The sequence below is a fragment of the Chiloscyllium plagiosum genome, chromosome 13 (assembly GCF_004010195.1).
Source record: "Chiloscyllium plagiosum isolate BGI_BamShark_2017 chromosome 13, ASM401019v2, whole genome shotgun sequence".
Classification (NCBI taxonomy): domain Eukaryota; kingdom Metazoa; phylum Chordata; class Chondrichthyes; order Orectolobiformes; family Hemiscylliidae; genus Chiloscyllium; species Chiloscyllium plagiosum.
In genome coordinates, this window is record NC_057722.1 from 20,270,475 (window position 1) to 20,283,639 (window position 13,165).

Genomic DNA, 13,165 nt, shown 5'->3' on the forward strand with positions numbered 1-13,165 from the left:
GGACCTCCTTGTTAGAGCCTTCCATGTCCCACTGCATGGAGGACAGTGCTAACTTGTCATATGCCTGCAATGCAAATGCTTGCATTACTGTTCTGTGGCTGATATTCCCACACACTGGTTCATTGGAACCACGACCACTGGCCACTAGCCACAGTAAAGGTTAACATTGCTGTGTTTGTGGTGTTACAAATGCATAGAAAATCTGAGTAAGAACAGATGCTTCAGTAAGCCCAGGACCAGCATCTGCTGAACAGTCCCCATGTGAAAAAATCATTGAAGGTCCCCTCAGGATGTAAAGGAGGTACAAGAAGCCATTTCTCCAGGTAAGTGAGGCACGGCGTTACCAGGATACTGTAACAAAACTCACCTACTTAAAATGGACCTGTGATGTCAAGAAATGGTTGACCATTCTATCCCTATAGCCATCAAGCTGACATAGAGTTATAGACTTATACAGATGGAAACAGATCCTTCAGTTCAACTCGTCCATGCTGACCAGATAATCGAATTAAATCTAGTCCCATTTGCCAGCATTTGGCTTATATCTATCTAAACCCTTCCTATTCATATACCCATCCTGATGCATTTAAAATGTTGTAATTGTACCATCCTCCACCACTTCCTGTGGCATCTCATTCCATTCACATACCACCTTCTGAGTGAAAACATTGTCCCTTTTAGATCTTTGCCCTCTTGACTTAAACCTATGCCCTCTAGTCTTGGACTATGCTACCCTGGGGAAAAGACCTTGTCTATCCAAGAACCTCATGATTTTATAAACCTGTATAAGGTCACCTTTCATGCTCCAGGAAAAATAATCCCAATCTATTCAGCCTCTCCCTATAGCTCAAACCCTCCAACCCTGGAAACATCCTTGTAAGTCTTTCCTCTGCATTTATTTTTTATGTAAATGGCCGTTTTCAAGGATCCATTGGGAACCTGTGTGCAATCTCTCAATCTTTAACTCACAAATGTATCAAAGCTGTTATCAGTGATAGAGCACTCAACTACATCTCATTTCTCCATGTCGAGGTCAGTGTTTCAACCCAGGCAGTAGGCTTTGTCAACATAGCTGGCTTTCACCAGTAGCAGGATGTTATAGAATAGAAGCAGGTTGTGTTGAGAGTGCCATATCATAACATGGCCTACTTCATCCATAGAAATTGTTTCCTTTTGCTCAATCTACCAGTCATCTGTGACCATTGCAGCCAGTAGACTAGGTCAGGTGCCCTGGAAACTGCCATGATGATTACAGCCATGATAACTCTCAGGCTCCTGTTTCACTTCAAAGAGCTGGACTCCTTTCAAGGATGGTTACTGGGGCACAAGAGTTACCTCGGAGAAAGTGAGGACTGCAGATGCTGGAGATCAGAGCTGAAAAATGTGCTGCTGGAAAAGGGCAGCAGGTCAGGCAGCATCCAAAGAGCAGGAGAATCGACGTGTCGGGCATAAGCCCTTCTTCAGGAAACAAGAGTTACCGTCTGCAACCCTTATGTAAGCTCTGAATGAAATCAAGCATAAATACAATGCAATGCATTCTTCCACCTGGGCCATGGTGGAGCAAAGGATGGGCCTTCTGAAAATGAAGTTCCAATGCTTGGATCAGTACGGAGGGGCTTTGCAGTACAGTCCAGCTAGAGTATGCTCAATCTATGCTCTGCTCTACACAGTTGGAGCAGTCAAAGGGATATGATGGCTCTGTAGAGCTGGGAGAGTGACAGCAGTGTTCTGAGGAGGAAGATGAGGACATTGAGCAGGAGGAACATCAAGGTCACTATGACAGATTGATGCAATATCAGGCTGAAAAAGGAGACAAGACTTAACTAATGTCCACATCCAGTGGATGGGATACTGAGTGCAGTAATAAATTTGTTGTTGCTTCAAAGGCAATCAAGCTCTGATTAGTCCCAGAAACAACTGCAACATTTTTGTTTGTTCTTTCTTCCATGCTCCATGGGTTAATAAAAGTAAACAACTGTTTGACGGCTTTATAACATGCGATGCTTCCACATTCAGCAATGACAAAATGTTCTGCTATGAAAGCCATTAGGGAAAGGGTTCAGTAGAAACATTAGTAGACTAGATGCTAAAGCTGGATAGCCTCTGCAGCTTCATTCTTGTAGCTGCATTTACAAGATCAGAGAGTTGCTTATTTAAACTGCTAATATGTTAATGAATGTAATATTCTACTGACAACAAAATGTTTTTGTGTCACCTATGGCCTCTTAGAAGCTTTTCTATTATTTTTTGTTTTCTTCCCACTACACAGACTGTAAATGGCTGTTGCTGGCTGGAACTGTTTGACCTGATGTACAGCTGTGCATAAAAAATGGAAGCAGCAAAGGAAAGCCCAAAATAAAACCTGACAGTGGCAAGAACATCTGCTACTGGTAAATACAAGATATCGCGGAACCAACATCACAAAGACATGTTGCACTCACAATGAGGTGAGTAGCGTCGAATTATGTGACGGATTTCACTAAACCTCTTGGAGGCAAAGCCTCTGTGAAACCCTCTGTGATACTTACATTACATACATACTTACAGTGTGGAAACAGGCCCTTCGACCCAACAAGTCCACACCGACCTGCCGAAGCGCCACCAACTCAGACCCATTCCCCTACATTTACCCCTTCAAATTACATACTTAAACTTGATCTTAGCAAATCTAGCACATACCTCTTGAGACCTGTGACCCAAACAAAATACCTCAAGCAACATATTGTCCATATCTTATGACTCATGAAGTTGCAACGGGAAAAGAACAAGTTCAACATGAACATCACCCAAATTATTGAGTAATTTTTGGAGTGCACAATAAGGCTGTGAAATAAACTGGAATTCCATTTAACTGGTTAGTATGGTGACATTGAGATACTTGAAACAGCTCAGCAAATTGGTGTAAAGTGTTATTGATGTACCACAACACATACACACAATGACGTTCATTGCATGAAATAATAATCATGACACAAATGGATGTTGAAACAGTCTCCTGAAAATTATAGCTAGCCTGATATTCAGAGTGATCTCAGGTAGTTACCTGTACCAGCAGTTTCAGTCGCGTTATCCTTTGAAAAGGCAGGATAAGAAATGAAGGAAATGGCAGTCCTCTACATTTGGGATCTTTCTCGAGTTCAGCCATAACGTTACGGAACTGGAGATTATTTTCCCTTTGAGAAATAAAAGACCACTGTTTAAGGCAAAAGTTCTTCACAAGAGTTCTTAACATTTACCTAAAATTGCTCATCAATATCAGTAGACTTCACTTAAGGTTGTCCCTGTTTAATGTTGCTTGACTTTGTTGTTGTTCAATTAATGGAGCCTGTAACCTCATCAAATATCAGGAAATTCACTTTTTCCCATTAACATCTCCCTGTCTCCACTGTCTGATTTGCGTCCTCACTCCAATCCAATCCAATGCTGGAATTCCAGTGTGAGAGTGGGAATTCTGGAGTTAGGTAACACCAGCAGTAGCAGCTTTAGTCATCATCCCAATAAGGAGCAATATGTGAATCAAGAGTTTGAACTTCTTTGTGAGTGAGCAAGAGATACACAAAATATTTGGAAGTGTTCCCTGTAATATCACTGACATCTATTCCTTACCTCCACCTTTCTGCAAAGTCATAAACGATGGAATTACAAACAGGGCACCCTATTCAGCCTCAAAAGTAGCTTTGACTGGTTGGCAATTCTCTCGTACCTGGTCTGCAGAACAATTAAAGCCTCTGTGATCTTAGGCAGATACAGAACAAATAGGAATCGGGAATCTGAGCACTGTCAAGTGATTGCAGCTAGAAACAAGTGTACGCGGATCATATAAAAATGGCTACCACTGGGATAACAGGGGAGTTAGGACTGTGACTAATGGAACTAGGTATTGCGAAATGGCTGTTTGTAGTACCAAAGTCAAACCCAGTTCCAACTCCCATCTCTTACATCAAAGCAATAAGGTGCTGTTTCTGAGGGATGGAGGTGATTTCTGTTGGATACATTTCTTGTGTTAGAATTCTCACCAATAAAACCACCAGAACAGGAGGTCATTTTCTCCTTCAATTTACTTCCCTGGATCTCAAGGTTTTGAAAGTGCAAGCAGGATATACCTATCCTGTAAGTGAAAAGTTACATTTTTCTTCTATATTTTTAAATGCATCTTAGTTCAAAACACAGTTGTTTATTTTATGTTAGTTTAAAAGCTATTATTAGAAACATAATATATTTCAACTTACAGATTATAATACCTTATTTCCCTGAAGAGGGAGGGTCTGCAAAACCTACCTCTAGCTTTAACATTGTTTACTATGGGAACACACAATTCATTTAAAGTCATTTCACTTAAAGTAGTGAGTTTCAGGAATGGAACTACAACTTTAAGTGAGTGCTGTGATATTTACTCAATGATCACTGTTGGTACCTTATGGTATTTGCCACTTCTCCCAGTGTAGTATGTACCAGTTCTTTACCACCATACTGAGTAAAGGTTATCTGAGGTAGTTCACTGCCACCAAGCCTCATTTCACTTTGCCTTGTCTTAGACCTAATGGTTAGTTGTGGTTGTTTGGTGAAGTAAATTTTTAGAGACTCTTATTCATGTTTCTGAAAGATTGCTGCTCACTCTGTACCATCTCGGTCACTGGCATTGATCTCTCTGTTTTAGAAGAAAGAAGATTGAATGTTTCCATCAGTGCTATGAAGTCAGTGACTTTCTCTATATCAATAATGTTAAACAGCAGTCTTATATCAAGATAAGTGAGTGCACTTCATTCTTTCTTCTGTCTGGGTTCTGCCATGAAGTTGGAAAGTCCAATGAAGTCTTCTACAGGTAGCCACTTGAATGGTTGCCCCATAACAGTATTGTTCCTGGACCAGTGTTTTGACAGTTCTTTGATTCTGGAGGTTGTCAATCTCTTCTAATGAAGTTAAGGTAAAGACATGTGCAGGCTTCAAAGTCAAATTAGCTGATGGGAGTCAATGAACACATTTTCAACTCTCACACATGTTGTGTTACAGAGTAACCTGTAGCTTTCTTATATTTCTAATAGTTATTTCACCTCTGTTATGGTAGTTTCATCTCTGCAGGCTATAGTGTCTGCATCTGCGTCCACGATAACAGGTCTAATAGAACACCAATGCTTGCTCCTATATCAAGCATAAAATCAACAGGACGTCCAGTGACGTAGATATGTTATACCGTTTCTGAGTCATCTGGATCAGCTCATTTCCTCAGGCATACTCTTCAATGAAGGTATTTCACCAAATGCTGGTATTGTTTCTAACAATAATGGGTGTTCTACCATGTAGATCCTTTATGTCTGGGACCATCATCCACTCTGTTGTTTTGAAACTGTTACAGAGGACGTGCAGAAATAGGACGGTGATCTACAGTTTTACAAATATAACATTTCTCAGTGATGCTGGATATTATTTATACCTGTGAGGCAATGCAGCCACTGTTTCTTAGATTCAGATGTTTGGCTTGTCCTCTGTGAAAGTTTTTCATATGTCTCTTCAGACTGTTCACATCTTATAATGTGAACAGATTTTGTTTCCATCTTGAGATAGTGTTGTCCGTCCTCTCAGGAATTATCTATGAGTCTTTCTAGTTTCTGATTCCAGCACAATTTGAACAGTTTTCTCCAAAGTTAAATCTTCCTTGGACTACATGATTTTTGACAAACTTTCATCAAGTGTTCTAAGAACAATTTTTCTTTTCTTATGAATTCTGATTTCAAAGCTGTATATTCACATATTTCCATTAATCTGTAGAGGCCCTTAATTAAATTGTCGACAGAATCTTCTGATAAAACTCACATGTTCGTGAATTTATTTGATCTTAAATTCTTGTAATTATCAAATTGTTTTAAGAGTTTAGGAGCTTTTAATCTCTGTCATTTAAAAGTATCTGTCATTTCTGATGTTTTGTCTGTAACTAACATCAGGAATCAAACTCGCTGAAATAAAGTATTAATGTGCTCAGTTTCAATCTCAACATCCAATTTTGAGGCAATGCTGTACTTTAATATCTGTCACATTCATGAAGTTCAATCTTCTGTTCTGCATAGTGATTCTCTGACTTTCAATCTGCTAGGGAATATTATACCCATTCCTATTTGTTTCTCAATTAGATGATTAACCTGATTACTGTCAAGATGTTTTAAATCAGTATCATTTCGATGTTGCTTTAAACCAACTATCCTTGTATTCACCGATTCTGGATTAAGTTGAAAGACTGTAGAGATTGCTAGATTCTGTACCACAGCAATGTTGTCATATTTCCTTTATATACCAGGGTTTTTAACCCTGTGTGTCTGTAATGCAGTATTGTATTCCTCAGTAGAGATTTAAATTGTATTGCCAGCTGTTCTGCAGTTATCTAAGGGTGTCAAGTTTTTTAAAATCTATACCTTTGTAGTGCTGAGTAGTTGTCCCACACGAATCAGGGTTTTCATTCTTGCTAATGGTTAAAATGATAACTACCCACTTCTTTTCAGGGTTTCCCATGATCTGCAACTAAAATTGATTTTTTCTGTTTCTTATCTGGTAAAATGGATACTTTCCTGCCTTTTCACTGTGTAATACAAATGCCACTTTTCTCTTCACAAATTTAATAAAGATGTCTGGCTGCAGCATTTTTAAATCTTGCTACTAAAATTCCAACTTAATTACTGAATCCCAGTGCTTTCAAATCCTTACTTGATCTCAATGTTACTTCTTCTACTAGACTCTTAATAGATTTCTTTCAATATGCTTGTTTTCCACTTAAATAAAGCTGAAAGCTTTCCTGATTCCATAACATCTTTCCTGGCCATTTCACTGCTTTTTGCACTGTACTTTGTGCAGATCAAATCAACACATTTGTTATGAGAAGTGAGAACTGTCTTTCACACTCTTTAGCCTTCGCTTTTTCATTAAACCCATTCCTTTTCTCTTTGAAGATCTCTGACATTATCTCTTGGAACTCTCAGTTGCTCCTTAAAGAGCCTCCATTGCCCAGGCCTCATTGCTGACTTTCTGCCCTTTATCTAGCCCAGACTCTTGGCTCTGAGGCTTCTTACCAGCTTTTGAATTAAGTTTTGTTTTTTGAGGGCTGAGTATGTCTTTTTGCAGATTTCATGGCAGGTGCAGTCTCTTCCTCTTTATAATCGTGCTTTAGCTGCTGACTGGATGTCTATGTCTTCTCAAAGTGGTCATACTCATAAAGTAGTAAACTCACTTCTTTCTAATTTTGTTTTATTCTATTTTTTCTCATCCTGATAAAGATCAGATCCACACCACGGCAATCATGTCTTGTTTTCCCAGATAAAAAACTTTTGGCACCTTGTGATATTCGTCATCACTGCCAGTATATTGTACTGGGTAAGGGTTGATTGAGATAGTTCATGACCACCAATCCTTTTTGGTTCCAAGACATAATAGCCCTAACAAAACTGAAGTCAGGAGGTGGGCAAAAGCTCTCCACTCAGTGGATTCATATCCAGCACAAAGGAAGATGGCTGTTGTTGGTCAATCTTTTTAGCCCAAAATGTTATTGCAGGAGTCTCACAGTGCAGTATCCTAGATCTAACCATCTCCATCCAGCTCCTTTGTTAATGATCTTCTCTTTTTGTAAGAACAGAAATGAAGCTGTTCATTGATGATTTCATTCAAAATTCCTCAGATGTTGGTATACAGCAAGACTTGCACAATAAACGTTGGCCTAGCCAGCAGTGTCCACATTCCATGAATGAGAAAACAAACACTTGAGTTTGAACTGATAAGTGGCAAGTAACAATCGTGCCAAGCAATAACCATCTCCAACAAGACAGAATCTAACCACCTACTTCTTGACATTCAGTTACATTATTGTTGCTGAACCACCACTGTTGGTTGTAATCAGTGACCAGAAACTAGGGCTAAGGATCAGACATACATAAACAATGTTTACAAGAGCCAGTCAGAGATTGGCAATTTTGTGGTAAGTGATTTACATCCTGAATTCCCAAAGCCTTTTCACAGTCAACGACATTTTAGAAAGGATGTCGAAGTTTTGGAAAGGGTTCAGAGGAGATTTACTAGGATGTGGCCTGGTATGGAGGGAAGGTCTTATGAGGAAAGGCTGAGGGATTTGAGGCTGTTTTCGTTACAGAGAAGAAGGTTGAGAGGTTACTTAATTGAAATATAAAATAAATAGAGGGTTAGATATGGTGGACAGTGAGAGCCTTTTTCCTTGGATGGTGATGGCTAACATGAGAGGTCATAGTTTTAAATTGAGGGATGATAGGTATAGGACAGATGTCAGAGGTAGTTTCTTTACTCAGAGAGTAGTAAGGGTGTGGAATGCCCTGCCTGCAACAGTAGTAGACTTGCCAACTTTATGGGCATTTTAATGCTCATTGGATAAACATATGGATGAAAGTAGAATAGTGTAGGTTAGATGGGCTTCAGATTGGTTCCACAGGTTGTTGCAACATTGAGGGCTGAAGGGCATCACTGCTCTGTAATGTTCTATGTTCTCTGTTCTAAGGCAAAAGTCATGAGTATATAGTTTACTGAAACAAAAGCAGACAGTTCTGGAAGAGTACAGCAGGTCTGTCAGAAAACAGAGTTAACATTTCAAGTCAGAACACTGATGAACATGTAATCAAAACATTAGCTCTGTTTTCTCTCAACAGATATTGCCAGACGCGCTGTGCTTCTCCAGCACTTGGTTTTGCTTTACATTTCCAGTTCTTTATTTTAATTTTTGTATATAGTTTACTCTCTACTTGTCTGGATAAGTTCAGATCCAATGACTTTCATGAACCACAACACCATCCATGACAAATCAGACGCCTTGATTAATATCAAATGGGCTACCTTAAACCTTCACTCCCTGTAGCAATGGCATACCATGGTTTCAGCAATTACCATCTAAAAACTGCATTTCGCTCAAAACACATTCAACACCATGACCCAAATTCAGAATCTCCATAGAAGAACTGGACTGCAGGCACTTGGACCACCATTATCTGCAAGATCCCCACGGAATCAACACTTGAAATGGTGGCTCAGTGGTTAGCACTGCTGCCTGACAGTGCCAGGGACCGAAGTTCAATTCCACCCTTGGGTGACTGTGTGGAGTTTGCACATTCTCCTTGCCTCTGCGTGGGTTTCCTGCAGGTCGTCCAGTTACTTCCCACAGTTCAAAGATGTGGAGGATTGGCTATGCTAAGTTGCCAGTAGTGACCAGGGATGTACAGACTAGGTGCATTAGCCGTGGGAAATGCAGGGTTTTAGGTGGACCTGGGTGGAATGCTCTTCAGAGGGTCGGCATGGACACGATGGGCTGAATGGGCAGCCTTGAAACTGTAACTATTCTATGATAATTCTATGAAAATATATTGTCATTCCTTTATCCTTACTGTGTCAAAATCCTGAAACTCTCTTATCAAAAATGAACAAGCATGGACTGTGCTATTTCAAGTCGGCAGCTCACAGTTACTTTCTCAACAATCAGAGATAGGCAATAAATATTGGTGCTGAAAACAACATTAATGTCCCATCAATAAAAAAATTTAAAATATTTAAAGGAAATGGAAATGTACACACTCTAAGAAGCACCATCAATACTCTCACAAACTATGCATTGTTCGTGAGGTGCAACAGGAATGTGAAATATGGTTCAAAAAATCCAACAAAATAAGGGGAATAAAGTACTGCAGATGCCGGAGATTTGAAGTAAAAACAGAAAATGTTGGAAACATTCAGCAGATCTGTTTGCACATATCAAAGAAAAGAAAGACTTGTATTTATCACACAACATAATCTCCAGATTCCTTAAATGCCTTACAGTTGAACAGTCTCATAGTGTAGTCACTGCTTTAATTGCAGGAAGTATATCAGTCTACTTGCACAATGCTAGCTCCCACAAACAGAAAATGTGATAGTGACTAGACATATTTTTTCTCGTCATCATGTTGATTGAGAGATGAACATTGGCAAGGGAGAATTCCCCTCTCTGAAATAGTGCCATGGGATCTTTTATATCTGCCTCAGATGGCAGAGGGTCCTCAGTTCAGTGTCGCATCCACAAACAGCACCTCCACCTCTCTCAGCACAGCAGTGGAGTATCAGCATTGAATTTTGTGCTCAAATCCTAGTGTGGGTTTTGAAAAGTTGTCATTTAGAGGCAAGTGTACCACCAAATGAGCTACAGATAACATCCACGAAGAGAGGAAGAACGATTTAATGCTTTAGCTCTTGTTACTTTTTGTCAAAACCAATTCAGAGTCATCATTCCTGAAATGTCAACCCTACCTTTGTCTCTTCACAGATGCTGATGGACCATTTGAGTGTTTAGAAAAGCAGGTTTCTTCAAAATTTGCCCACTCGATGTTACCACATCGCTAACACCAGTACATTTTATGAATCAAGGTGAGACCCAGCTTCTATTACTAGGTTCAGTTGTACAATTACCCAAGCATGTGATAGGCAAGCATGCACACACTGTAACAAGGATGGTTTTACCGTCCTGGTCAGAAACGTTAATGAAACATACATTGCTCGTCGGTAGGCAGCCTCTTGGTAGCTCTGGTTTGTCACATACGGAATGTAGACATTGAAGTGGTTAACAGTATGTTCATACACAATGTCACAGACATCTGAGATAACAATGTCTTCTTCTATGCGGTGTTCCAGGTCCCGAAAGAATCTGAAAGTAAAAGGTTATGTACACATTACTGTTACTGACTGATAAAATGATCAGTGTAGTCCGTTAAGACTCATAAAGGGAGAAACTGAATGTTTACAGGTACTTGGCAGTTCTACTTTGTTCTAAAATGTGATACTTTAGAACAGCAGGATGGAGAAGCCTGTCAACAAACAGTTTACATAGAATTTTTTCTGCACTCACACCTGCTACAAGTATGCAAAATACAAAAATAAAACAAAATACAGACACCAGTAAGATTACAGATCTAAACTGAAACAAAAAGGCTATGGATACTGGAAGTCCGAAACAAAAACAGAAATTGCTGGAGAAGCTCAGCAGGTCTGGGACCATCTGTGGAGAGAAAAGAATTAGCATTGAGTGCAGTGGACCTTTATCAGAATGTTCTGAAACAGGGCTACTGGACCTGAAACGTTAACTCTGTTTTCTCTCCATGCATGCTGGCAGACTCCTCTGAATTCCTCCAGCAATATTTGTTCCATTTCCGATTTCAGATTTAGTTCTCTTTATATAAAGACTCATTGAGCTCTTTTCATGACCTCAGAACATCCCAACGTGCTCTACAATCAATTAAATGTTTTCAAGTGTAGTCATTATTGGGAATGTTGCAAACACTGAAGCTAATTTATGCACAGCAATCTCTCACCAGCAGCAATGTGATAATCACCAGATAATCTGTTTCAGTGACAGATTAATATTAGACATGACAGGGAGAGCTTGTTTGCTTCACTTTGACATTGTTCGAAAATTAAACGGGATTAACTGTTTAAAAAATCAATCCAAGCACAATGAAAGATTTCCAAAAGGTGAAATCATGATACTTTTTCAAGGTGCAACAATTATCTACAGTTTATTGCACATTCTTTTGCTTACCTTTCACTGGCTGCTTTGATGTCTAGGATGTTGGAGAAAATGTGATGCTTTTCAATAGGACTGAGTGCTTCACTAAGCTGCTCAGATTTCATGAAGTGGAAAACTAGGATCTCCAGGCTCTTGTAATAAGAAGCTTCAGAGGTGACTAGTTCAAACATTGCCTGAAGAAAAATGTTCAATAATAAAATTCACACTTCAATATCCTTAAAGCATTTGAGATTTATATGTATGTCACATGAATTTTTAGCATGCCTCGACCCCTCCTTTTAATGCTTAGACCTTGCACTCATTTACTGACTTCAAAAAGACTTGTTATGACACAGGGTAAACTCTCCCACTTAATTTAAAACCGGCAACACAGAAAAGATTTATCCCTTGCAGTAATCTGTATGAATTCGAGTGGGCAAGAACTATGTAAAGTAAAAATTAAAACCTTTATTTCGTAAAGAGTAACAGAGAATAATTAACTAACCACTATTTACAATTTCTTTCTCTAATCTATCTTTTACCTTCCCTTCTATAGTACTAGTCCAATAAAACTCCCAATTAAGATTTCCAAAACAACACTTCTTATCTCAAAACCAGGCTGCTGTAGATTCTTGTCTTCAGATCTTCCTTTGTCTTCTTTTCTGCTTGTTAGGAAATTCTGCGTCACAGATTATTGATCGAAAGGGTACTTTTAAGAGAGTTTTTTTTAAGCCATCTGTTACGTGCTAAGACTTGGCAGTTCTCATCTCAATCGTTCAGTTTCCCCCCGGTCTTATGAGCATCAGATTGTTTCATTGGCTTTTAAGATTGTCAATATACTCAATTCAAACTTGATTCGAAATTGTTTTTTTTTAGGGTATAATTTAAACTGATTGGCAGAATTTGAATTTGTTTTTGTCTCCAGGCAATGGACTAATCGAGTTTTTTGACCCAGCGTTACATTGTTGCCTTATTGAAAACCCTTGGTGCATGTCCGGTAGTTCTGCTGCTTTTAACTTTCTGAAAGTAAACCCACATCTTCATAACACCTCCCCCATTAAGAAAAAATGAATCATCATGAGACTGGCTCTAATGCAATGAGGGGTACATTGGCTTTCAAGAGATCAATTGTGTTAGGGGATTCTGTAGTCAGAGGTACAAACAGACGTTTCTGAGGCCAGCAGTGAAAAAGCAGAATGGTGTGTTGCTGTCCTGGTACCAGGATCCAGGATGTCTCAGAGAGGGTGCAGAATGTTCTCACAGGGGAGAGGGGCCAGCAAGAGGTCATTGTCCACATTGGAACCAACGATATAGGAAGGGAAAAGGTTGAGATTCTGAAGGGAGATTACAGAGGGTTAGGCAGAAATTTTAAAAGGAGGTCCTCAAGGGTGGTAATATCTGGATTACTCCCAGTGCTACGAGCTAGTGAGGGCCGGAATAGGAGGATAGAGCAGATGAATGCATGGCTGAGGAGCTGGTGTATGGGAGAAGGATTCACATTTTTTGATCAATGGAATCTCTTTTGGGGTAGAAGTGACCTGTACAAGAAGGACGGATTGCACCTAAATTGGAAGGGGACTAATATACTGGCAGAGAAATTTGCTAGAACTGTTTGGGAGGATTTAAACTAGTAAGGTG

The 13,165-nt window shown here is 39.5% G+C and overlaps 1 protein-coding gene across 3 annotated transcripts in view; it reads right to left on the reverse strand.

Annotated features, from left to right (window-relative positions):
* ngef (neuronal guanine nucleotide exchange factor) overlaps positions 1 to 13,165 on the reverse strand; it is a 101,341-nt gene that overhangs the window by 28,065 nt on the left and 60,111 nt on the right. For all 3 annotated transcript variants that reach the window (XM_043701979.1, XM_043701980.1, XM_043701981.1), the window contains 3 exons: positions 11,561 to 11,721; positions 10,517 to 10,669; positions 3,044 to 3,173 (listed from right to left, as the gene is read on the reverse strand). In XM_043701979.1, the coding sequence (XP_043557914.1) occupies positions 3,044 to 3,173; positions 10,517 to 10,669; positions 11,561 to 11,721 (444 nt within the window). The remainder of the gene's footprint in view (positions 1 to 3,043; positions 3,174 to 10,516; positions 10,670 to 11,560; positions 11,722 to 13,165) is intronic.